Source organism: Rhamphochromis sp. 'chilingali', assembly GCF_963969265.1.
Source record: "Rhamphochromis sp. 'chilingali' genome assembly, chromosome: 1".
Lineage (NCBI taxonomy): Eukaryota > Metazoa > Chordata > Actinopteri > Cichliformes > Cichlidae > Rhamphochromis > Rhamphochromis sp. 'chilingali'.
Genome location: NC_137929.1, coordinates 50,357,270 through 50,381,912, shown reverse-complemented (window position 1 = coordinate 50,381,912; position 24,643 = coordinate 50,357,270). Strand labels below are relative to the sequence as shown.

At 38.2% G+C, this 24,643-nt stretch overlaps 2 protein-coding genes across 2 annotated transcripts; both read right to left on the bottom strand.

Moving 5' to 3' along the window:
• Positions 1-93: 93 nt before the first annotated feature.
• Positions 94-1,449, bottom strand: LOC308404972 (uncharacterized protein; the record flags this gene model as incomplete). The annotated part of the gene is made up of 3 exons (XM_080895311.1): positions 1,311-1,449; positions 475-614; positions 94-369 (listed from the first exon to the last, which is right to left on the bottom strand). The coding sequence occupies exons 1-3, from the start codon at positions 1,378-1,380 to the stop codon at positions 94-96; spliced, it is 486 nt and encodes a 161-aa protein (XP_080751437.1). The 5' UTR covers positions 1,381-1,449.
• A 3,752-nt stretch (positions 1,450-5,201) lies between these two features.
• abcg2a (ATP-binding cassette, sub-family G (WHITE), member 2a) lies at positions 5,202-24,110 on the bottom strand. Its single transcript, XM_080900550.1, has 18 exons — positions 23,982-24,110; positions 22,581-22,793; positions 16,347-16,406; positions 15,745-15,859; positions 15,311-15,463; positions 14,928-15,085; positions 13,927-14,029; positions 13,754-13,802; positions 13,567-13,665; positions 11,709-11,825; positions 11,191-11,336; positions 9,903-9,985; positions 9,714-9,803; positions 8,941-9,065; positions 8,451-8,605; positions 7,037-7,126; positions 6,163-6,233; positions 5,202-5,597 (listed from the first exon to the last, which is right to left on the bottom strand). Exons 2-18 carry the CDS (start codon positions 22,760-22,762, stop codon positions 5,447-5,449), a joined length of 1,947 nt encoding a protein of 648 aa, XP_080756676.1. The 5' UTR covers positions 22,763-22,793; positions 23,982-24,110; the 3' UTR covers positions 5,202-5,446.
• Positions 24,111-24,643: the final 533 nt, after the last annotated feature.

Genomic DNA, 24,643 nt, shown 5'->3' with positions numbered 1-24,643 from the left:
CGATGTGGTAGAGTTTAAAATACACTAATAAAAGAAAAACATTCACAAATCTGTAACAGAAAATCAGGTTCAAAACATGGTCATGGTATGATTTTAAGATTCATCACTTGAGTCCTCAGAAGAGAATGAACCTGCTTTCCAGGTTGCTGATGACTTGGCACTGCGTGATGCCATCTGTGAACGTCCTATTTGTCTTTGTCTATTGGCCAGTAAGTAGTAAAGGATTCTGAGGGCAGCGTTGGATTGGCTGTTAGGGATTGGTATCACAGCAGCTGGCTGTATCCTGACTGGTACTCCAGCATCTTTGGTCTGTGGTTTCTTAAGTGGCGGCTTGACAGATGGCTTTTTAGTTGTAGTGGCTACCTGCTGCTGTAATACAAAGATAAGAGATTAAGTTTGCCTGTAACAAAATGGTTAAACTAGGCTACAGCTAATCTGTCAAGGTGCTACTTCTTAATATATCTAATACATCACCTTCCTGGTGATGGGGGAGGTTGTGGTTATCTCAGTGGGAGTGTCAGGTGTATAATCAAAGAAAATCCTGCAGGTTGCATCCACAGCTGAACCGTCGATCTCTGGAACCGCAAAACCCGTCAGATAGGAGATGGACCGATCTAACAGAGGGGAGGCTTATTTGTCAATTTCTTAACTTTGACGTTAACAGAAACATCTTTTTTGATTTGTTTTTCTATGATAATGTAGCACAACTTTGAAAGTATTACATTTTAACTGGAAGTACATTTATTGCACTTTGCATGTTTCCAAGAGTCTCTTAAGTCGTCACAGGTGGAGAAATACTGAATACATGGTAAATGCATTTTTCTTCTTCCTGGGAAAGCACTATTTACACTTTCTTTTGTGAAAAAATTCTTTGTCTGCTTTTATCCAAAACATAGGATTCAGGATTTGAGTAACATAATTACTATGAGTTGAAATTCAGAGGGTTAAGTTTTAAATTACAGCTCCACAAACTCATTCAGCCTGCAAATGCAGACATATTTACAATTTAAGGCCAGATTCAGTAGTCAGTGGTGAACCTCTATCTTATCTACACCAAGGTCAACAGCTCTGTTTTGTATCAAGGTGTGTGTGCTGCTATTTGATCTGTCAGTGTGCTGCATATTTCATGATGACAGGACTGAGGTGTGTTTTCTTTTGTCTTTGGTTTGTTGCAAAGCCGCCATGAAGATAGCATACTAAAAATAGATCCATTTACCAAATTTGTATTTATAGTATATGTTGTTTAATCATAATCATTTGCATCCTATGGCTTAAGTTCTTCAGATTAAAATTAGTTTACTTGTACTCACCATTAATTAAGTCCACACTCTGAACTTTGAGGAGGAAGAGCAGGAAAATGAAGGGTGAACTCCAAGACATGACCACCGATGCAAGGAACAGAAAAGAAGGTAGACAGAAAGAAGACAGAGAGCAGAGTGACTTAGGAGAGCAAGGTGTTGAATAAAAGAGGCTGAAAGGAGGGAGGAGAAAGAAAGGGAAGACATGTACAATGTCTAGACTGTAAATATTAGTCAGAGCAGGACTGACAGATTTGTGGTTCTGTTTTGCAACAGAGTAAAAGCCACTAATCCTTGCTGCTTTTTTAAACTTTATTCATTTAAGGTTTATGGAGCAATGTCAATATGTGTTCTCCATTACTGGGAACTTTTTCCCAGATTTTGTCATCTTTTCTAGACTTTTCTAAACTGGTCATATAAAAACTGTTTTCATATTATTTATATATAGTAAAACTCCTCCTCAAATCGCTTTTATATCCAAACTGTAAGGCCTGGATATAAAAGATTTTTAAGTTAAATGTTGCCATAACTTTAGCCTGACTGTTATTTAGGGATTGAAGAACCTGCACAGTCACCCAGACTACCTTCATCATTCAGAGATTACAAAATTAAGGCAAAGCTTGGTGAAATACTGTAAAGATATTGTGCTAAAATTAGCATGATGATACCTGCTGGCATTTGTTTGAATGCGTTACACCTTATATTTTAGAGCTACATCAGATGATAAGAAACAAGCATTCAATATTCAAAACTAATTCTGCAAGAAGGATTTAGTATATTTCAAAACCAAGAAAAATATTTATTTAGGTGCTTTTTTTTTTATATAAACATTTTGCACATTTTGGGTTTTGTTGTTTTTTTTGTTGTTGTTGTTGTTGTTTGTTTTGTTTCTTAGACAGAATAAACCTGCGACCTAAGCTACAATTAGGAAACTACCAAGCTCCTAGTGCAAGGAGCTTTCACTCAAACCAGAGATGACTTCCTTTCAGTCCTACTGCGCAGAAGTTTGCTGTAGTTCCGTTGTGGGCACACCAGGGGGCAGTCAAGAGCTATATAAAAAAACTAATGGTTTAAGTTTTTTTTTTCAATTTATCCTTTAGTTATACAAGTAGTCCGACTGGAACTCAATGCCTCATTCACACCTGTTTCTGATAAACATTAAAATTACAACATTAAAAACAATGAAATACCAATAAAATAACAAAAATGCAAATTTTCTGTTTACACAGTCACATCAAAAATAGGAACAAGTTCCCAGTGATGATTTCATAAGGTAATTCATACATCTTAAGAAATGTCATTACCTATTTAAACTTGCTTCCACACAAAAAGAGATACATTTTCCTTAAAAACTTTGCTTAGTTTTTACAATTGTACCACAAAAGTATCACACAAATTACAACTGTAAAATTCAGTTTTGGGGATAACCCCTTCCTGTTCCAACATGGCTGAATACCAGTGCACAAAACAAGTTCCATGAAGACATGAATGAACAAATTTGATGTGGAAGAACCTGACAGGCCTGCACAGAACATCTTTGGGAAGAATTAGAGTAGAGACTGCGGTGCGAGCCAGGCGTTCTCATCCAACATCAGTGTCTGACCTCACAAATGTGCTTCTAGAACAATGGTCAAAAATTCCCATAAACACCTTTAAACCTTGTGGGAAGCCTTCATAAAAGAGTTGAAGCTGTTATAGCTGTAAAGCGTGGGCTGACATCATATTACACCTTATGAATCCAGAACGGGATGTGACTCGAGTTCATATGTGTGAAGGCAGTTGAGCAAATACTTTGGGCGAGATATAGAGTAAGAAAGAAAAATGAATCTTGACTTTTCTGATCTAACACGAGAAACCCACAAATACATTTGGTTTTAAAGAAAAACTCTGTTAGCAGGGAACACTTTGTTACTTTTACTTGTACATCAGCACAGATAGCTTCACAATACTTTTTGTCACCTTGGGACTTCAAACAAAACTACGGAGCCCCGCAAGGGACAGGGGAGAAAAAAAACATTACAATGAACTTTTCGCAAAACTTTTGCGAGATCCCGAGTTTGTTTTGCGAGATCTCGCAAAAATCCGTCTTAATTTTATTTTTCTCCCATGTCCCTTGCGGGGCTCCGTATAAAACATCTCCACACACCATAAAGAAGGATAATGTTTGTCTATGCCCCTGTCTTATTTACATTCACAAATCTATCAGACTCCTTCGAGAACAAAATCCCCATCATTTGCTCTAATTTGCTTCTCTTTATAATCTCAGCTGTTGGTTTGATGTTTTGCTAAAGGGCTCATTAAACGGTTTATGGAAACAGTTAATCATCCACTTACCACACAGAGGTTTTCCTACAGCAACACAAAGCTGTTCTCTACCTATATGTCATTACTGCCGTTACTCATGTTAAATGAGATTTCCCAACTTCACACAACACCATAAACATAGCAGTGGTTTCTATGGGAGCTAGTGTCTGTTTACCGGCACACACCTACTGTAGCCCTTTGATGTTTCTGGGTTTGTGTACACGTGCTCTACCCTCATGATCCTCTCCCATTATCTCATCACGTGCAAACAAAAGGCAGATTGCTTTTTGAGTCACGCTTTTTTCATGGCAGAGATCCAATAAAGTGTTGGAAACATTCCTCAGGGCTGTTTGGTCCACATTATAATGATAGCATTGCACAGATGCCGGAGATTAGTCGGCTGCACCTCCAGGATTTGAATCTCTCATTCCACCACATGCCACCAGAGCTCTATTGAATTGAGATCTGCTGACTGTAGAGAACAGTGAACTCACTGTCATGTTCAAGAAACCAATTTAAGATGATTTAAACTTTGTGACATGGCGTGACTGGAAGCAGTCATCAGAAGATGTCTGGATATTTTCTCTGTTTTTGGACAATTCTCTGTAAGATACGGAGCCCCGCAAGGGACATGGGAGAAAAATAAAATTAAGACGGACTTTTGAGAGATCTCGCAAAACAAACTCGGGATCTCGCAAAAGTTTTAGCCGCATTCTTCGGAGGCCGCCAGCTCGAAGCCGACCGGGAGGTCGAGGCACGATGTGCCGGGAGAGCGGTGTTCCATGGCTGTAGTAGGTCTCGACCTCCCGTTAGCTTCGAGATGGTGGGTGTCAGATCTCCAACAACATCAGAGCACTTTTGCAAATATGTGATGTCTTGCAAACCGAGCAGATATTTGACGTTTACACAACTACATTCACGCCTCAAAATATCTTAAAAGTTTATTTTGTGACCCAGAAAGAGTAATATTACAAGTAGCTGCCGCCATTGTTGGGATTCAACTTTTGCAAGATCCCGAGTTGGTTTTCTTGATCTCGCAAAAGTTCATCGTAATTTTTTTTCTCCCATGTCCCTTGCGGGGATTCGTAGTAAGACTTGTAAATACTTGCGTGGGGAAATCCCAGATCAGCAGTTCCTAAAATAATCAGACCAGTCCGTCTGGCATAAACAACTACACCACTTTCAATGTCACTTAAATCCTATTTCTTTCCATTCTGATGCTCAGTTTGAAGAATCTTGAACTGAGCAGCTGTATGACTGCACCTAATAAAATGGCTCGTGTCCCTGCCTGTTGCTTAGTTCCCCCAGCACCACCATCAATGGGTTTTGACTGAAATGTTTTTGCTACAGCTGACTGGTTTATCACTTGTTTCAGCCTTTCATGAGTCCATCAGAATGAATTATAAGAACTTTGAAGGTACAGTAGGAGGAATTGGTTCAAAGCTCATGTATGATTTTTTTTACAGGCAAACATTTACAGCTAAATGTTGCTGCTGACACTGTATGTCCTAAAACGATCATGAAAATTTAAAAATGAGCAAAACAGACACATAATATAAATTCAACGTTTATAAATATGAAATTCTTGTATTTGTGATGCTGAACTTTAAAGTGCAAAAATTATGATACAGCTGATGAGGCATTGTTAGTAAGGGGTGATCAAACAATCAGTTTTTATAACAATCTTTATAAAAAATTTACAAAAAGAAAAAAAGAAAGGAAAAAAATCAATATTATAGATCTGTATTTATAAACTGAATAACCTGAATAAATGACGTGAAAACTAGACCTGGACTTGAGAAGAACAAATAACACAAAAACATCCACGACCAACAGTCAGGAGTTTAGGTGAACTTCTTGATGAAGCGCAGTTTCAGGTAAGTTATGATGAGGAAGCAGATCGTCATGATAAACAAGGCCAAGTGGTTCTGCCACATTCCCCAGAGGGAGTATTCGACGCCCTGCTCCTCCAGAACCTTCTCCCCAGAGTAACAGCTGGAAACAGAGCACAAAAGTTCCTCAAAAACAAAATAAATGCTGAGATATGCTGAGATACCAAAAGCTGCAGTTGCTCTGATTCACTAGAGGTGAGTCATTCCCCAGAGACTCCCAACTTTACAGAAGAAATTTGCTCATGGTACACCAGAACTGCAGTTCCTCTAATGACCACTTGAGACTGGCTTTATAAACGAGTCAGTCCCCACAGACTGATGTAAAAATGTCCAACTTCATTGCAGAAATAAACATGTTTACAGCCTGATACAAAAGCTGTTTTTGCCTAGTATCTATTTAAACAACATCTCTAAGGGACTTGAATTGTGTTAAGGCTTAATTTTAGATGAATCTGTTGTGTTAATAACTTTAATCCCTTTTTAATCCCATTCTCTAAATTTATATTTTGAATTTTGATTGCAGCACAAATTTGTTTTTTAAACATTTTGCATTATTTTGGTAGTTATGGGCTTTGTGCTCACAGATGAGCCTGTTTCTATCCCATTTAGGAACCCACAGTGAACCTCATCACTTCATGTTAACTTGCATGTGTCTCAGTGCTGCTTACTATTGTTGGTTGAGAGTGGTATTCATTTTCTCACAGAATGTCAGCCCGGTGAACTCATTAGCCTGCAGAGCCTGGAGAGATTCACAGACAAATCAACAAACATCACTCAACAAGAGTTTCATCTGAAGAAAAAGTTCTTTTAAACCCAGAGTACCAACCCTGCTCACAGTATGCATGTGTAAAATGTAAAAACTACTGAAGAACTGCTTTTTTTAAAACAAAATGTTCTTCCAGGTAAGGTGATGCTAGCATTATTGCACAGGAGTGAAAATCTACAGCAAGTTAAAAGGTTTTCTAAATCTTTGCAAATGCCTTCATATACTAGCATGGTTTTTTTCTAAAAGCTGATCTTACCTTATAACTGATAATCAGCACATCAATCAATTAAACTTTATCTATATAGCGCCCTTTCAGCTGGAGACACAAATCCTCTTTGGGGTTGTTTTAGGAAAGGTAGAGCCAAATGCAATACAAACTAAATGCAATGATGCATTTTGAAAGTAATAACAAAATGTCAAAGAGAAAAAAAAATAGCTTGTAAGCACCACAGGAGAAGAACCAACAGGGAAAAAAATAAATAAGCAGTAAAACTTTATGTAAATAAAGACGGCCAGATAAAAGATCCTAAAAAGAGAGAAACATTATAAAATAGAATAAAAAGTATGATTAGTTAATAAAACAATGTTGCAATGTTGTGCATCATGGTGTAGCCCAACTGAGCTCAAATATGGTGTAAGTAACTAAAGTAAGTTTAACAGTTTAGTCGGGTACAGGCCTAACTTAAGGGAAGGGAAGATTTCTAAGTGATTATAAAATTGCTGCAGATATAATAAAACTGTTAAAAATAGATGTAATTGCCAGTGTTTGTACTTACACTGAGGCCATATCTGGGTATACTTAAGTACTTTAACCACGCGAGCCAGCTGGCGATGGAGGGGATGTTCACTAGCAGTCCTGCAAAGATCTGGAGAAAAGGAAACATAGCAGATGAGGCGAGTGGCGAGGCTTTGTGTGGTAACTTCAGGTTTAGCCTTGAGTTTTCATTTCTTTCTGCCTGTATGCATAGAAGATCCCACATCTACAGAGGTTTTTCGCTTCCCTGATGAGTACCAATTTCAAAACCATGGTATTGATCTCTCAGCCTTTTACAGATCAAACAGAGCACATAGGCCTTGAACTTGTTGACCTTTTATAAAATTTGTTGAAATACTGATTTGTGTTTTTATAGCTGTTCTTTTCTTGCTCCCAGACTTTTACCTTTGCCAGAAATAAAACTAAGTCAGTCTTACATGTCACAGGAATACATTCCTTTATGAAATTCTGTCTAACTTCAATAACATTAGCATTACCTGTCTGACCATCATGAAGATTAAAGGTGTTAGTTATAACTTCTCTAAAGCTGATATTTAACTTCTCACTGTCAGTTTTTTCTAAGCAAGTTCCTCATAAATTGATGTAAATTCATATTTTTATAATCAAATGACTGAACATTATGAGATTTGCTTTAATTCAGTTTGCTGTAAACGTGTGTCAGAATCTCAGCCTGATGTTAAGGTGGAACCAGAAAAGGGAAAATATACCCTGGTGCATGCTTGCAAGCACAGTCCCATCATGGTTTTGTGAGTGTTTGCAGGATTTTGATGGAGATTACCATTACCTGTGTTATAAACACAGTTTGCATTCTGCACTTTTTGATGGACTTATTGACTAAGCCATTATTATTTAATACGTGATTCATTTATTATGTCTTCAACTGATTAGTAAAGCCTTGAGCTGACCACTTTTATGCTTTCCTCTTTACTTTTGGAGTCTTATGGAGTTGTGTGTATTCATTTTGTATTTGATTTTATGTTACATTTGTAATTTTGTAATAGTGTGCCTTCTTTGCCCGCTCTTCCTTGCCTGCTGTAAAAAGAGTTTTTTTTTTTTTTTTTTTTTTTTTTTATTTAAAGGGACTTTCGGGTCAAATAAAGCTTAAATAAAAAATAAACAAGTATGTTGCTAGTCAGCCTGTGAAGCCGAAGGACACTTGTGACTCACATGAAACAATAAACAAACCTATCGGGTCATGAATTAAGTCAAAAGTAGGGTCACTTTTCCATAACCTTCTGTACAATCAGACAGAGTCGTCGCCCCCTGCTGTCCATTAGAAAAAAATGCAGGTCTAGGAGACCTTCACATTGGCTTATCTTTTAAGAGCCAGAAGCTGCAGCCATCTTCATATATGGAGGCTCTGGGTGTGTATGCACTAATGTTTGGACAGGTGTATGCTGATGTGTGTGCATCACCATCATGAAGACGCAGGAGATCGTCATAAAGATGTTAACGATGGCCACCACTGTCTGGTCAGCTGAGATGGCGAAAGCCATGGAGGTGGCGGTGTAGGCACACAGAGCGACGGTGAGCATGTAGAAGAAGAAAGCCCCAGCTGTCGGCTTCAGACCTGTACATACACAGACAAAATCACAAATCAGAGTGCCAGGGTTATAAATAGTAACAAAGATGCACAAACGGCACATGATACAAATCCTAACAAACCTCTGATGTGTAAAACAACCTTGTCTTTATATGTTTTTTTTGCCTTGATTTCTGTGATATAAAAATCTCAGAGTCTAACAGTTTTTCCTTCACATATGCAAAGGATAAACAGATCAAGATCAACATTCATAACACAGACCATTAGAAACACTGACACATCGGTTTACCAATCACATCTGCTCTACTCTGCATACAATTAAAGAATAAACACCAGGATAGCACAGCTTGTCTTCCACCTACCAACCATGAAGTATGCCACACAGGTGAAGATGATAGCGGGAATGGTCCTCAGCGTGATGATGTCAGACAGGATCTTACACAGGAAGTAGACCGATACCCTGTAGTAACCGCTGATATACTCATGACTGCAGAGAGAGAGGAGGACATACAGGAAACGTTGTGTTAAAAACAGCATCTGTGAAAACATAATGATAAATAGAGGTGAGTGCCATTACTGCACACCTTTAGCTAATAAAGTTGTCAGAAGCATTTAATCTGAATTAGCAAGAAAGAAAATCAGCATAAAAATGTAAAATGTCAAAAAAACAAAATGATTGGAAATGCATAAACTTTCCATTTTTAAAATGCTTCTTAATAATCCTACTGATCCTTATTAATTGAAAAAAAAAACATTAAATATAATGTGTTTTTAATAAGTAGATGATAGTTGTCATTATGATATAAAAGGGCACTGCAAGAATGTGTGTATTACGATTTCTCTTTTTTTTGGCTAAACCTAAAATATTACATTTTGTGAAAGAAGAAGGCAATGAGAGGAGAACATATTGATCTGACTAAAAAAGAAAGTAAAGATGTGCATTTCCTGCAAAGAATACCGACTCGGGTCCCTGGATGATAAGCAAGTCCCAACAATTTCACTTCATGAACACATCTTTAAAGAAAGCAAAGATGCAAACTCCTCAACATGAATGAATGAGTGAATTTTACCCTCATATAATGAAAACCTTTCACCCCAAAGTGAATTAAAAAAGTTCCTTGAGTGTGAGACCCACGTGAAGATTTTCCTCTCTGCGATGAAGAGTTCAGCAGCCGACAGGGAGCTGAAACACTGATTCACGACGACGAAGAACAGCGCACCAGTCCTGGACACACAACCACACCATCAATAATCTCACATCCCAGATTCATCTTTATCATTTGTCTTTCAAATGTGACAAAGACAAAAGTACTACAGTAAATACCTGTTCTGAATCCCACTCGAATCATTCTGGACATTGAAGAAAAGGGCTCCGACAACCAGAGCGAGGAAGATTGTCACTGCTACCTAAACAGATTTTTTTTTAAAAAGAGACTTATAACCACTTATCACAGTTATCAATGCAAGTTCATTATTCCTTGAGTTTGAGGCAGGGAGGTAGTGTGTTTCCCAAACCCCTTAAAATGATCTGATGATGCAGTTTCAGTTATTGACACCAGGTGCTGCTCCTGCTAAACTCCCACTGACTGATGACACGTGCACACAGGAAGAGATGAGCGGTGATGCAGTGACCACAGAAAAGCCCACAGTAAATTCAACAGCAGGCAAAATAACAGTGAAGAGAAAAAAAGAAAACTTTCAGATAAATATGTAGTCATGTAAAAGACTAAGTGCCCCCTTACTGCTTCCGTAGGACTAAGAGGACAAACATCACCCACAAGCTGCTAATCAAATGCACTTGATTAGAAGTCTTGTTATATATGTTGTCTGTTCTGGAGACGTCAGATATGCATTAACACAATGCCACAGTATTCACAACAGTGTCAGTCCCAGACTGTGCAGTGATGTGGTAGAGGGGTGATGAATTGATGTCTCTGCATTATTCTAGGTGATTTGACACTATAAAAGTAAAAGTGAATTGAAAAAGACAACTGAGGGCTGCTTTTTCTCTTCACAGCCACAGGACCGACAGCCATACCAAAGTACTGTAGTGTCAAATGTGTGGCCATCTATCCTATAGCTAAATCTTGCCTTGCCCTGGAAGCGTCTAATGTTTGGACTTTTTGAATTGTTTATTTTATACTCAAGTATAAAGACTTTCTCTTGTAGTGATAATATGTATTTTACCATTTGTTCTTAATATCATGGTTATCTGGGATTGTTCTTGAGTTTTTTATATCTAATTTCAGGTTTCAGTTACCAGCCTTCCCCTGTGTTCCCCGTGTTTTGTCATATTTCCATCTGTTGGTTTTACTTAATATTTTTGTCATAGTCTTTGTCTCACATGCCTTGTGCTCAGTTTTTCATCCTGTCTTGTTTGTCTTGTTCAGTTGTGTTCCCTGGCATCCCTCAGTTAATGTTTGTATTTGTTCATGTTGTACTGGTTGTCCTCCCTTGTGTTACTTTGTGTTACCTTGTAAGTAAATGAATACCTGCAAAATCCAATGAACTGAATAAATTCCCTCTTAGACAGTAAAGATACACATTCTCCAAACTGGACAGTTCTTGTTTTAAATAAGTGAATAAATAAAGTGGACATTACACAGACTTACCTGAGCAATGGAGGTCTGTGGGTTGAGTATGAGGTTGCGAAATGTCCTCTTGAGAACCCATCTGAACTGCGTGAAGAAGCCGGTGGTGTAGGTGATGGTTCTGAAGGGAGTAGTAGTGACCACCTTCTTTCCCTGGACGATCCTCTCTGAGACAGACAGAAGGTGGCAACGGTTTGAATTAATTTACATTTAAACAAATGCTCATGTCTGTATGAACTAATGTGTTTTGTTCACATTTAAAGTCATTAACATGTCCTGTGAAGACAGGACAGCAAAGTTTCACAGTAAAACCAAAATAAAGACAACATCAGTTTGAGACAATGTAGTCATTCATTATCTCTTTGTGGTTCATTTACATTGGGATTCAATTATTTGGAGAATTTTTGACCAATTTGTACTCACTATACCTTTTTTGTAGCCATCTAGCTTTGTTTATCGTCACCCAACATATTTTTGTAACAGTTTCAGATACAAACATTAAAAATCAATAAATACTGAAGCCTTCTTTTGGTACCCACCCAGCTCTGCTTTGGTCTCTTTGAAGTGTTGACAGTTTCTGTACTCCTCCACCAGTTTCTCCCCAATCCCTCTTCGGGACTTCGACATCGATTCTGAATCCAGCTCTTGATCTGGATCTGGACAAAGAGAGATCTTGTCAGGTCTACAAAAAATAGGGTTTTATGTTATTACTTCTAATCATATAATCACTGGCATATGTCACAGAATCAGGATAAATCACTTTACAATTACAACTACAGTAGTGTGGATGTATTACTAACATGCAAGCTGCAAATATGTGAAATTAAAAAGCATTTTTTCTTTTTTTTTAAGCTGTCACTTGCATAGTGTTCAAAACAAGCCAAATATTTTAACCCAAACAAATTCAAACTAACGTCAAATCAAGTCTAAATAATGTCATGTGTCCTACAGTGCCTGAATGCAGCATGTGTTACAGGTTCACTTGAGGGAATTTTGATTTTGCACATCTTTCTGCAGCACTTTCACACCTGGTTGACCAGTGAATCTAAAAATGTATGTAGGACAGAAGAGGGCACCTTCATCCTGCTAGCAGCTTGTCCATAATTTGAGTTCATAACATTTTAAAATCAATGTACTTTTAGTTATAGTAAACATTTCTGTAAGTATTTTGAGTCATTAGTAATACCTTTTTGGAGAACAAAAAAGGGAATAAAGTCAACCACTTTCACCTAACCACTGTATGCTGGACAGCTGGTTAAAACGTATGTTTTGGTTTCCACATGAAAGAAGTGTAAATTTCTCAGTGCTCAAAAAGTTTCAGGAATATTTGTCTTCTATGTGTTTGGATGTTGTTGTTTCTCTTCTGTAACCTAATCATCATGACTATGATGGTTGTTATTATTGTGTGAATGCCTGTTTCTTTTTATTCTTTATAATTTATTCTAGTTGCTCCGTGGTTCTTCGCCGTGGAACTACTTCCACAGTTTTTGTGCAATTTTCATTGTTCAAATTTTAAACTATTCTGCTGTTTCTGCTAATGCCGGCTTTGGTGCTCATAACGTCTATACTTTTTGAGATATTAAGGTTTTTATGCCATTTTAGGCCCATTTTGCTGAATGGGACCACATTATTAGTGTGGTCACTGATTTTGCTTGCCGGAGTACCTCTGTTTTAGCTCAGTGAGATGAGCAGCCGTTCTCAGAGCAGGAGGCCCGGGTTCAAATCCCACTTATGGCAACATTTTTTTCAATTAACGGTTAAACATTTTTTATTTTTTTCAACACAAATTTCAACTTCTTCACCACTTTTCAGCAGAATTTTGAGTTGTTTCAGCCCTTTTCAGCCACGTTTCCGGTTTCTTCAGCTGTTTTCTGCAGAAATTCTGCTGATTCACAGCTTTTCAGCAGAAAAAGCTTTTTCACCTCTTTTCATCACAAATTACAGCCTCTTCTGCTCATTTAAGCAGATTATTCAGTTTCTCCATATCGTCTCAGTATACTGAGAACTGGTTTGGCTCAGCGAGATGATTAACTGCCTTGAGACAAGGCGGCCTGGGTTCAAGCCCAGCTTGTAGCAACATTTCCTTTCAGGTGATAGTTTAACTTTTTCAGCACAAATTCCAGATTTTTTAGCTGTTTTCAGCACAATTTTTAGCTTCTTCAGCTCTTTTCAGAAGATTGTTCTCCTTCTTCTGCTGTTTTCCGATTCCACTACAAGGCATTCACACAGCATTTTTGCAGGAAATGCAAATGTTTCTAGTTAATAATAATAATAATAATAATAATAATAATAATAATAATAATAATAATAATAAGAGATTTTCCAAACAAGGTCAGGTTATAACAACGATGGCTTACACCTTGGAGGATCTTTTTTCCCCAGAACAAACTTACACACCTTCTGTTTTCCCACTGTTGAGGACGACGGCGGTCGAGTCTCCGTTGATGACATCCAGGAAGAAGTCAGCAGGGTTGTTGTGGGGCTCACAGATGTATCCTAGGAAACAGTTTTAAAACATAGTCACAAACATTGCCTTTCTGTCGTGTTGCATCTTGTTGGGTTAAAGTTAATCAGGCGTGCTTACCAATGTCAGAGAAGTACTCCAGTGCACTCCGTGCTGGGCCGTGATAAACCTGACATGTTTTACAACAGAGAGAAGAAGAATTAACATGTCAGTCACAGTTTCCTCCACAGGTAGCTTGAAGTTAGCTCAGTGAAAATGTTTAAGTCTTTCAATAAGCAGTATTTAAAGGGGACCTGATGACCGTTGACTAGCAGGGTGAGGCTGTCGAAGAGGCGGTAGATGGTGTATCGAGGCTGGTGGATGGAGAGGATTATGGTACGACCATTGTTTGCCATCCTGGAATAACAGTAAAAAACTGTTATTTAAGTTAAACTTATTCAATGGATTTTTTTTTTCATTTATTATAGTTATTCATTTAGTGATACTACTATTACTACTACATATGATGCAGAGGGCTGCAGCTTGTGGCTTTCACCCTACATTGACAATTTGCTAACTGAAGTTACCTTTGGCCTGCCTTTCTTTCCATGTTAGGGCAGCCTTTGGTCCTCTCACTCATGTTTTTGGTTAGGGTTACCCTAACCTTTCACTGTACTTTTGGTTTTATCTAGAGCATTTTCAGTTTTGGTACTGTTGTTTTTTACACTTAGGATGGCAACCTGGCAACCTAATTGAAAACCTAATGCAATTAAGCTCATTCAACAAGTTAAGGTTTGAAGATTTTTAACATTTTTAAGCATTTCAGGCAAAATCTTCAAATTTTCAGTTTTCATTTTTGCTAGGAAATGCTTTTTCTAGTTGCTTCTGCTCTGCTCCTAGAATAAACAGTAATCAGCGCTACCTAACAGTCTCCAGAAAAACACAGACTCCATGTTTCACCCAGCGAATGTTGTCTAATTGAACCAGAATTCAGCTATGCAATGATTACATCAGTCCTTCTTGCTTCTTACTTAATCCCTAATAAAACATTTTACATTGGAAAATACAGTTATAGATAACATCGCCCAGTTCATCCAAACTCCTGATGCAGATCTGGAAAAATGGCCATTTTTAAAAATCAGTATCCTGCAAAATCATCACTATTTACAGTAGTGATGTTTGTGAGCTAGCTTGCCCAGTTACTTCATAGATTTAAGGACATAACTTCAGACTCAGTGTTAACGTTCAAGGTGTGGCCGCATGATATAGATGGGCATCTTCATGGCATCAGCACTAAAAATATGTGCGTTTTCACCTCTTGAGCAGCAGCAGCACAGAGTTGGCCGTGCTGGCGTCGAGGCCTGTGGTGGGTTCATCCAGGAAGAGGACAGGCGGGTCAATAATCAGCTCCATCCCAATGTTTGTCCTCTTCCTCTCGCCACCAGAAATCCCACGAATCAGCTGAGTGCCCACCTGCACAAGCACACTACAATCAGACTTTTTCAATCTGTCTTCCAGTTCTTCTCATGCTTCTTTGTTTTGTTTTTTTCTCATTTCTTTGCGCTATTTAATCTTTTGGATACTTTCATCCTTCCTATATTTTAGAGTCATTTTTTATGCATTCTATTATTCTTTTGTACCACTTCTTGACTAAATGTTTTTTTTGTTTTTTTTTTATTGAAGTTTCTTTCTTCTCACCTTGGAGTCAGCCACTCGGCCCAGTCCAAGCTCCTTGATCAGTCTGTCAACTTTCTGCTTCTTCTCTTTATGGCTGATGCTTGATGGGAGCCGCAGGGCTGCAGAGAAGGTGAAGTTTTCTCTGACCGTCAGAGTCCCCATCACCACATCATCCTGCAGACAGGAAGCTACTGTTTAAAAAAAAAATCTAACACATTAAAAATGACCAAACATTTACTGCTGCCAGATGCATTTTTGCTTCAAGGACATCTTTTTAACTCAGTTTAATTTCCACAGATGTGACTTATGACCTCAGTATTTCTAAAACAATTAACTTTATGCAACTCAAACAGACTTGGCCTAAGAAGCCGGTTTTATTGTTGCAGGAAATCTCTTCCTGCCCTGTCCAGGAAACTCTGCTAAAACCTGTCGAACTTCCTGCCTGCTTCACCCACCTGAACCACATAGCCAGACAGACACTTAAAGTTTGGGGGCTGAGGGGCTCCGTCAATCAGGACCTCTCCTGACAGACCTGCAGGGTCCTTTCTAGCTGCCAGAACATCAAGAAACCTAAAACAAAAAGGCAACATTCAATCACAAATTGAGTCCCAGTCAGGAGGCTTTATGCAGACATCAGCTCACACCATCTATAAGGATGGTTGCTTTCCTGTTACACACCATCTGAATTAGCAAAGGCAAGAATAGGCAGTCTTTGCTAATCAGCTGGCACAAATATAGACGGGAAGTTTGAACAGAAAAATAGCAAAACGTTCTTGTTTTATTTCCTGTAATGTCTTTTCCATGTGGCAGGAAAATTGTTTATATATTCAAACTGTACTGGATAGAAGAAGACCTTATCTTTCTGTGTACAGGCAAAGACACAAACATTTAGGTTTCCAGCAGTTAATGTGTACAATACTTCCTCTACACTGATGCGTCGACCACCAGTTGTTCATCTCTTAACAAACAAAGACGTTTTCTTCAGATTTTTGCTAAACATGAATGGAAAACATTCAATCCTGATTTCTCCCTGCACAAACACATTTGCAGCACTCACGATGACTTCCCGCTTCCTGTCGCTCCCATAATGGCGTTGAGACCTGGCTTCATGATCCCACTGAGGGAGAGAGCGACAAAAATATTATCAGCGGTGAATCTGTAGATGTGAGTTTCACATGAAAAATGTTTTAATAATTCATTTCATAAACAGCAGCCGGGAAACGTTTGGACACATTCAAGGGTTTCAGCTTCGTAAATTTTAAAATTTCCAGTTTTTTTCTTTATTCTGTTTATGTTTCGCTACTTTTTAAATTTCAACTCTTGGTTGAATGAAGTCACTGTGGTAACTGTGAAATTAATCAGCAATAAAAATAATAAGCTTCATTTGCATGAAGCATACAGCTCTTGAAAATTTGCATTCCTAAAGTTTAATGGATCACTAATAAAGATTAAATGTTGATCATATTTTTTACTGTGTAGGAATAATAAAATCTTCTTCTGAATTGGGGCAACCAAAAACTCCTGAAAGCAAAACCTCTGTGCTCTTCAGTGATATCATTGTAGTCATCCCAGGCAGTATGCCACAGCTAAATCTCAGGGAAATAAGAGGGAAAAAGAACACAGCAAACAGCAAAAACAAAACAATAAAAAAAGAACCCAATCGCCCAATAAAATATTTACTTTCTGTAGACCTCCATCCCACTCACTCACCCTCTCTTCTCTCTACCAACCTTCATCTTCGCAGTGCTGCTTAGCCTAGGATTACAGTAATGACCCCAATATCACTTTAAGGCTCAGAGTCGCTGTTTTCAGAAAGCACTGGAATTCCTTCAGTGAAACAAACAGTTCAAAAGGTTTGCAAAACACCTGTCTGACCCCAGTGACAGGTTAGGCTCTAAAAAGTAACTTCCAGGGTTACTTTTCCCTGAAAGTTTTCACAGGGTTTTTTTTTCTGAAATGATGAAGCAGTTTGAGTTCTGCTTTTCTCTAGAGTGACTTTTATGATACTACAGAAGTCATGCTGCTGTATTTCTGAGGAACTGAAATGGCTTTTTCCAGCAAAGTTACAACTTTAGTGGCCGTTTGGTTGAGGATGTTTCGTAACACTGTGATTCTTATTCTGCATTTTCCCTGACATGTACAAGGACGAAGACTTCCTCTTTTTTTTTAAACTGCCACTAAGCAAATCTCAAGCTGTAACTATGACACAGCAGTTTTATATGTATCTGTCTTATAGTCGCCTTTCTCTCCTTCATGCCTTTCAGGCTAATGCAGGTTTATTTTTTTTGCTCTTGCTGGTATCGCTATAGTATAGTGAAGGGGATTGAAATTTACCACATGCATCTGAAACCCAAAACCACATGGGCACACTGTAAAGTGTCTGCCAGGGCATTAGTCAGCAATTTACTGTTTTGGAAAAGTAAAATTCATTTTTAGTCACTCAGTCATTTAAGTGAGTCTGAGAAACACAGGGAGGTGACTTCCTCCTGCTCAGAATCTGTCCTGTCATTCATTCAGCAGAAAACATGACTCTGCAGCGTTGTTTAGATTCCTGCAAATGAGAAACTTGCCACTCTTAATTCCAATTTTTTGATCAAATCCAATTTTTTTGTCTGCTTGTTCACACTAGAAATAAAATGTGACAGCAAACACGCTATAGTGTGAGCCCTCAAAGTGGCCCGCGCCCCAGGTCGGATTTGAAAATATTGGATTTGTGCTGTTCACACTGTCATACCATGATCGGATATGGGTCGCATAGGATCAAAAAAATAAATGCGCTTTCGCCTGCAGTGTGAACATAGCATTAGTAACTCAAAACACATAAGAACATTAAAACAAAAACAAAAAATGTAATGCAATGTAAAAGGAAAAATTAAATACAGTATATTTGTCCTTAACATATAATCTGCACTCTTGTGTCTATTTGTTTAACTTACAAAAAGTCTCACTGCTTTTTAGCATTAGTATCCTTTCCCATGCAAACATACTTTCTGCCTCACTCACGGCCCAATGGGTGTCTTTTCAAAATTGTGAAGGACCTCGCTCACAGCATCTCATGCTACACCAGAGTAATTTGATCAATTTTTATTGATCAAAAAAAAATTCTTGCTTTTTTTTCTTTCACTATCTACTTTGCAAATGACTTATTTTTTTACACACTAGGTGTAGGGTAAAAAAAACATTCTAGTAATGAAAAGAAAACTGAGGGCGTACTGTTGAAACTCCACTTCTTTATCACATACTGACGTATGTCTGAGATTAAATGCACAGATAGAGTAAGTTCACTGCTCTACCGAGCTGCTCTAATGGACACAGTGAATGGATGGATTAGCTTGAAGAAGAAGGTGACTTGTTAGCTAATCAATCCAATGACACGTCGCCTACTGGTGATGGCCAGAGGGGCCGATGGCGTGATATGGCAGCCTTGCTTCTGTCAGTCTGCCCCAGGGCAGCTGTGGCTACAACTGTAGCTGCCTCACCAGTGTGTGAATGTGAGAGCGGATGAATAGTGGAATTGTAAAAGCGCTTTGAGGGTCTCGAAAAGCGCTTTATAAATGTTATAAATATTATTATCTCTCATCCAAGTGACTCCACTACAAAAGGTGGATGAAATCCTGCTTTGTTAACTTTACCTTCTTTCTATATCTTCCTCTCGTCCTTTGTTTATTAGGTTTTCCTTTCCACATCTTATCACAATTCAGAATCCCTTGCGTGTATTCTCCGCGTGACAATGGCGTTGCTGATAATTTAGCTTCCATTACACCCAGACAGGTCAGTTTCTGGCCTGATTATAAATGCACAATCATAAATGATGGTAAAGTCAGTTTTAATGCGCTCCAGTATGAGCTGTCACAGCAGGATACAGCCCTTATTCTCATGCAAACAGGTTAAACGAAAGCACAGACCTTCAACTTTGTCAATGATTACACATGTCCAATAAAATCCCACAGGTACAAGTCATTAAAATCTGCACACACGCACACAAACACACCTGCTACACTTTGACCCATTAAAGCTTTCATAACTTACATATATAATAACACATTGATCTTTTTTATAACAGAGTATAATCCATGGCTTTGTCTGCAGATACGTGTTGGTGTAGTAGATTTAACTCTACCATTACCCTACATTTACCCTGACCCTACAAAGATAAAAAACCAACTATTTGTAAAAAAAAAATGTGAATAGCAATTATGGTCTTTCCAGGTTGCACTTTTCACAGTTTCACTATAAGCAAATCGCAATTTGCAAACAAGGTGACATCTTTGTTGATCGTCAACATGAGACTGTGGCATGGTTAGCGACTGAAGCTAACAAACATTTCAATGTTGAATAACTTTTGGCGGCCAGGATTTTCACAGTGTCTAGTTATGACTAAAAAATGGTTTCAAAATGAAAGTTGAACAGACACTGAGAAAATATCAGCAACGTTGATTCAACTTTCATTTATTTTTTGAGTTCTTCTACATTTATGTTTGTTAGAATACAAATCATGATGTGGTTTTCTGTCAGAACCCTGCACCTATTTGTGATAGATTTCACCTAGTGACTGACAGGAACCACTCACCAATTGGTCAGAGAATAAACATTTTTTTCTAGTGACCAAAGGTTACCAGGGGAATAGGCAACTGGTCTCTAGGTTTTGTGAATAGGGCCTTACACCGCTGAAGTTCAGTTGTTCTCAAAAACTCAAAGACTCAGACCTCAGAAGATTAATGAAACTATTATTTGACTATTATAATTATTATTATTACATTATTTGGCATTTATTAGCTTTAACTCCAACATCATCTGCACGGCTCATCTGGCATTGTTTTAAGGACCTGAAGAAGCTTAACTGTCAACAACCTGGAGAACTTTCTTACTAATCATTGCTTCAGTGCTAAAGTAACTGTCAGTTTAAATTTATTAATCCTGGCTGTTATAAAGTGTTAATACTTAGCATCTTTGATTCAGTAACCTTTACACCCTCAACGTTCTTGCCAAGTAAAGTTTCAAACAAACTGAGGCAGTACAGCATCCTGTACCCGTGCCTGTTTGTTGGTTTAAGCCCAGAGTCATTGTCTTCTCACAGGCTTTTGTATGTACAGTATGTGTATGTGTTTCACAGAGGCAAACTTAGGAACCTGAGTCTCCCGACAAAGCAAACTTCCTTCCTTTGCCTCCCAACATGTGGGTGTGTTTGAACCAAGCAAACCTTGATCGTGTCACGTTTGCATCCCAGGTGGGCTCCTGGCAGCACGTAGACAAATAAACACACAGTAGCTGCACATGCAGACTGTGCATTACCAGTTTACCACAGTATGGGCTCATGCTTACAGTCACCTGAGGGCTAAAGCATGCCTTGCATTGTAGCATCACAGGAATTTCTTGTAAGACAAAGTAAATCCAAGCCAGCTTATTGCAGTTTGGTTGGTAAACTTTAAGAGGCAAAGTGCATCACTACAGAAACAGTGAGGTGACAAGATATGACTTAAAAGGCTGTTAGTCAAGTTGTAAATCCACAGTTTTTCCTTGAAGCTGTTTCATTATCACAAGTCCTGACAAAACCTGAGCATTTCCACCCTCTACACATATATACCACGTGACTGCGTGGTATATCCTTGGGTAAAGGGCGTGCTCATTTTGCCGATTTTTATTCATGCTGCATGTTACTCTGCTGATTGTTAGAGCGTGTGATGTAAGACAAGGTTACATGTGCTCTAACAATAATGCATTACCCAAGCTGATCTTATCTTATCTTTAAAATACCTGACTGCATGTTTCTTTTAGTAGAGACGTGGTCCAACATGGGCCTGCAAAATCGTCTAACTGAACCCAATGGATTGGTTTGCAAAGTGTGAAAACTGCAGTGAACTTAGAAATTAATTAAAGTACATTGTTAATTTTTTTTATGATGGCTGAATAACTACACAGGATTGGAAAGTTACGAAATTTGTTGTCTCACAATTTTGAAAAAAGGAAGGTAAGCGGCATCTTTCACTTGGGCTTCTTTGTTCAGCTTTTAAAAAAAAAAAACATTGCCTGCACCGAAACTAAAATTCTGCGAACATTAATGATGTGTCCTCATCATCTGCTCAGTGTCTTTTATGAACATCCACTGGACGTCCCTCTGAATCTTTCTAAAAAAAGAAGTCTGTATTCTAGGAATTTTTGTTTGTTTGCCTTTACCGTGATGAAACAATAGCCTTTCACTGATGTTGTAACATCATAGCCCACTGAGCATCACACAAGGACAATTCATAACCAAGTTATACCATTAACCAGAATTTGGGAAAAACACACCTGTGAGTGTTCAAAGGTCCTCAGTAAAAAAGATGAATATTTTTTTAAGATGAATGTGTGAACAACGTCCCTTTTATTAAAACATTCCTCAGCCACACAACTTTCAAAATTAAGCTTAAAGTTCTGAAAACCAATAGATAATTAGCCATTTGTGGGATATACATGGAAAAATCAAAATCCCAGACTTCATTTGCCTTTGTTACATTTAGGGATGGGTATCGTTTAGGTTTTATCTGATACCAGTGCCAAACCGGTACTTTTGCAACCGTGCCGGTGCTCGAACCGGTGCTTAAACAATGGATAACACAAACTTTGTCCAAAAACCTCTCATGTTTAGCTGTTTTCCAATTTTTCTTTGGTCATTTTAGCCTTCTTGGCCAGGGTGAAGGGAGTATCTGCCATCAAACAAGAAGACAGCCGCATGTAATGTATCCACGATGGTGTTTGCTAGTTCACCTTACATGCATTAATGTAATAACGTGGTTAGCCTACTCAACGTAAATTACACACGAACAACATTAAGCTACTCACGCAGAGAAGAATGGCTGCTGCTGCCATCATCATCCTCATCATTTCTGCTACACTGGCAGGGCTAGGGGCCAGGACTCTGCTCTTCGGGTTCTTGGGGGATGTTGCTAACTCCGGGTCCGATAACAGGCACCACACCCGCAGTAGGTACGGTGCATTTCTCGGCTTTAAAAATACCCCGCTATGTGTCGCCGGGTGTTTCATCAGATTCGAGGAGTTACCTTCTTTGCACAGTATCAGCTTAAAGCACTTGTTGCAGGCTGCTGAGTTTGCATATTTTGCTGTGAAGTACAGCCAAACTTTTGACCGCTTAATCTAATGTTGTACTTTTAGGCTGCATGAAGATGAGATATTGCAGCTAAGCTTTGCCCTCATTTTTTAGAAGTGTGTTTAAAATGACAAGTAGCCTGTTGTTTGTTAGCTTAAAAATAAAACGTCTGTTGTCCTCGAAGTTTAAATGCACCAGTCTACTCACTTGAGGTCGATGAGGATGTCTTTGGTTGTGGCCTTCTTTCGGCAAAAACATCCACCTCCCTGTTTCACCTTGTAGTGAATATTGTGGAAACTGACTGTTGCTCCGTGCAACTGTTGTCTTGAACGGGACCCTTTAGGGGCTCCGTTTATCCCCATTTCGATCGTATCTTCGTTGTCTGACATCCTTCAGTTGTCTCCACCTGTATGCCCAACACTGAAGAACATTTTTGCTGTAAATACCATTTCTTAATAAAAATCTAATCTTTTACATCTCTTGAGGCAACGGTTTTGTTTTTACATAACAAATATCACCATATCTTGTCATTTTTTAAAACCAAATTTGAAGCAATTTGGTTTGTTACAAATCCTTATTTTTTGGATTTCCATATAAAATGCCTATTATACATCAACATTAACAATAGTAGATTTTAAAAAATCATATTACAATCCTGTTGCTGCACTTTTGTGTGACTTTATGATATTACGTTCATTGCTGCTAAAGTTGAACTTGAAATGAAAGCTGCAGACAGGTCATTTACTCTCGTCTCCTCAGTGCTGCTGTCTCAGAATGTATTCTGTTAAATTTTGGGAATCTACAACAAAGCAAAGCCATATGAACAATGTCTATGCTTTAATGTCTATGTAGTTAAAATCAAGTATGTATTTCAACTATTACTATATGTTAGAGCTAAAACAAAGACCAGATGTTTAGATAACTGAAGAAATTTAAAACACATGCAGCAACACAGTTCACTTACTCTTAAACCCAGCACCAAGTTTGGATATTTCTTTAAGTGAGTCAGACCCACTGAAAAAGAAAAAACACTGTATACGGCTTTTAATTGTGTTTGCCCAAGTCTCTTTCCTAAACACTGTTTGACTTTTAAGCCAACATCAATAAGTCCCAAGAACAACTATCTACAATTATCTAGAACCGTAAATGAATGAAGCGGGTGGTTTCCTGTCATTTTCCCAATTAATGTTTGGAATATTTCTGGAATCTGGAATGTCAACTTTTCTAAAACCATTTACATTTTTTACATTATTGTTACTGGATTCGGTTTTTTAAGAATCATTACCCAAGCTTACAAGTTCACAAGATGTGTAAACTGAAGCTTGGTTTGTTGAAAATACCGTAAAGGTCAAAAGTTCATATGTAAATTGCTTGTGGCATCCGGCCTCTGCAGTAGACGCTTCCTGCAGTGCTGATTATCGGGCATCTCTAGTCTAATCTGATATACTCAGAAGCAACACCGTTTAATCTTAATGTCTGCTTCATACCACGTTAATAAAAACATGTTCTAGACTCTTCCATCTCAGCGAGAGCTGATTTTAGATTTTAAAAATAGAGAAAAAGATACACGTGGCAACCAAAACTCAAAACAAAGACACTATCTCTCACCTGCTTTAGTCGGAAAGCGCCAATGAAAACAGCTACGGACAGATATCAGACAGCAGGCTTACCAGGAAACTGCAGTGACTCAGACTGCAGAGCTAAACGCGTGCTTAGCAGAGCTAGAGAGGTTTGTTTAGTACATGTGCTCAGCCCGGTTTTATGTCTGAAAGGCGTGATAAGAGAAGTAGGGAGGAGGGCACTACTGTCTCTCTCTCTCTCTGTCCTACAATGGTGAGGTCCTGTTATTGCTTTATTGTGACATATGAGTTCCTGGGTAAGCAGCACTGCTGTTAAAATTTGCACTTGAGATTTTTGTTTACATCATTTTTCACTTGACAAGGGCAGGGCTTTGAACTTTATTGGTGACCCTGAGGGGCAGGTGTGTGTTTGTTTCAAAGGTCATTTACCTGCACTTTCATTATAAAACTTGTGACTTGAAGAGATTTTCTGAAAAAAAGACAATTTAAATAATATAAAATAACTTTATTTAACCCAAATGTAATACATTTGTGTTACAGCAGCCGAAATATCAAACAGAAGCTATAAAAAAATTAAATCATAGCCTAAAGTGTCTCAATGATCTAGAGAATGACATAACAAAGTAGGTCAATAGGGTGAAAATTATATAAAGTAAAGAAATAAAAAATACACCTTAAAAAGCAGCAAAC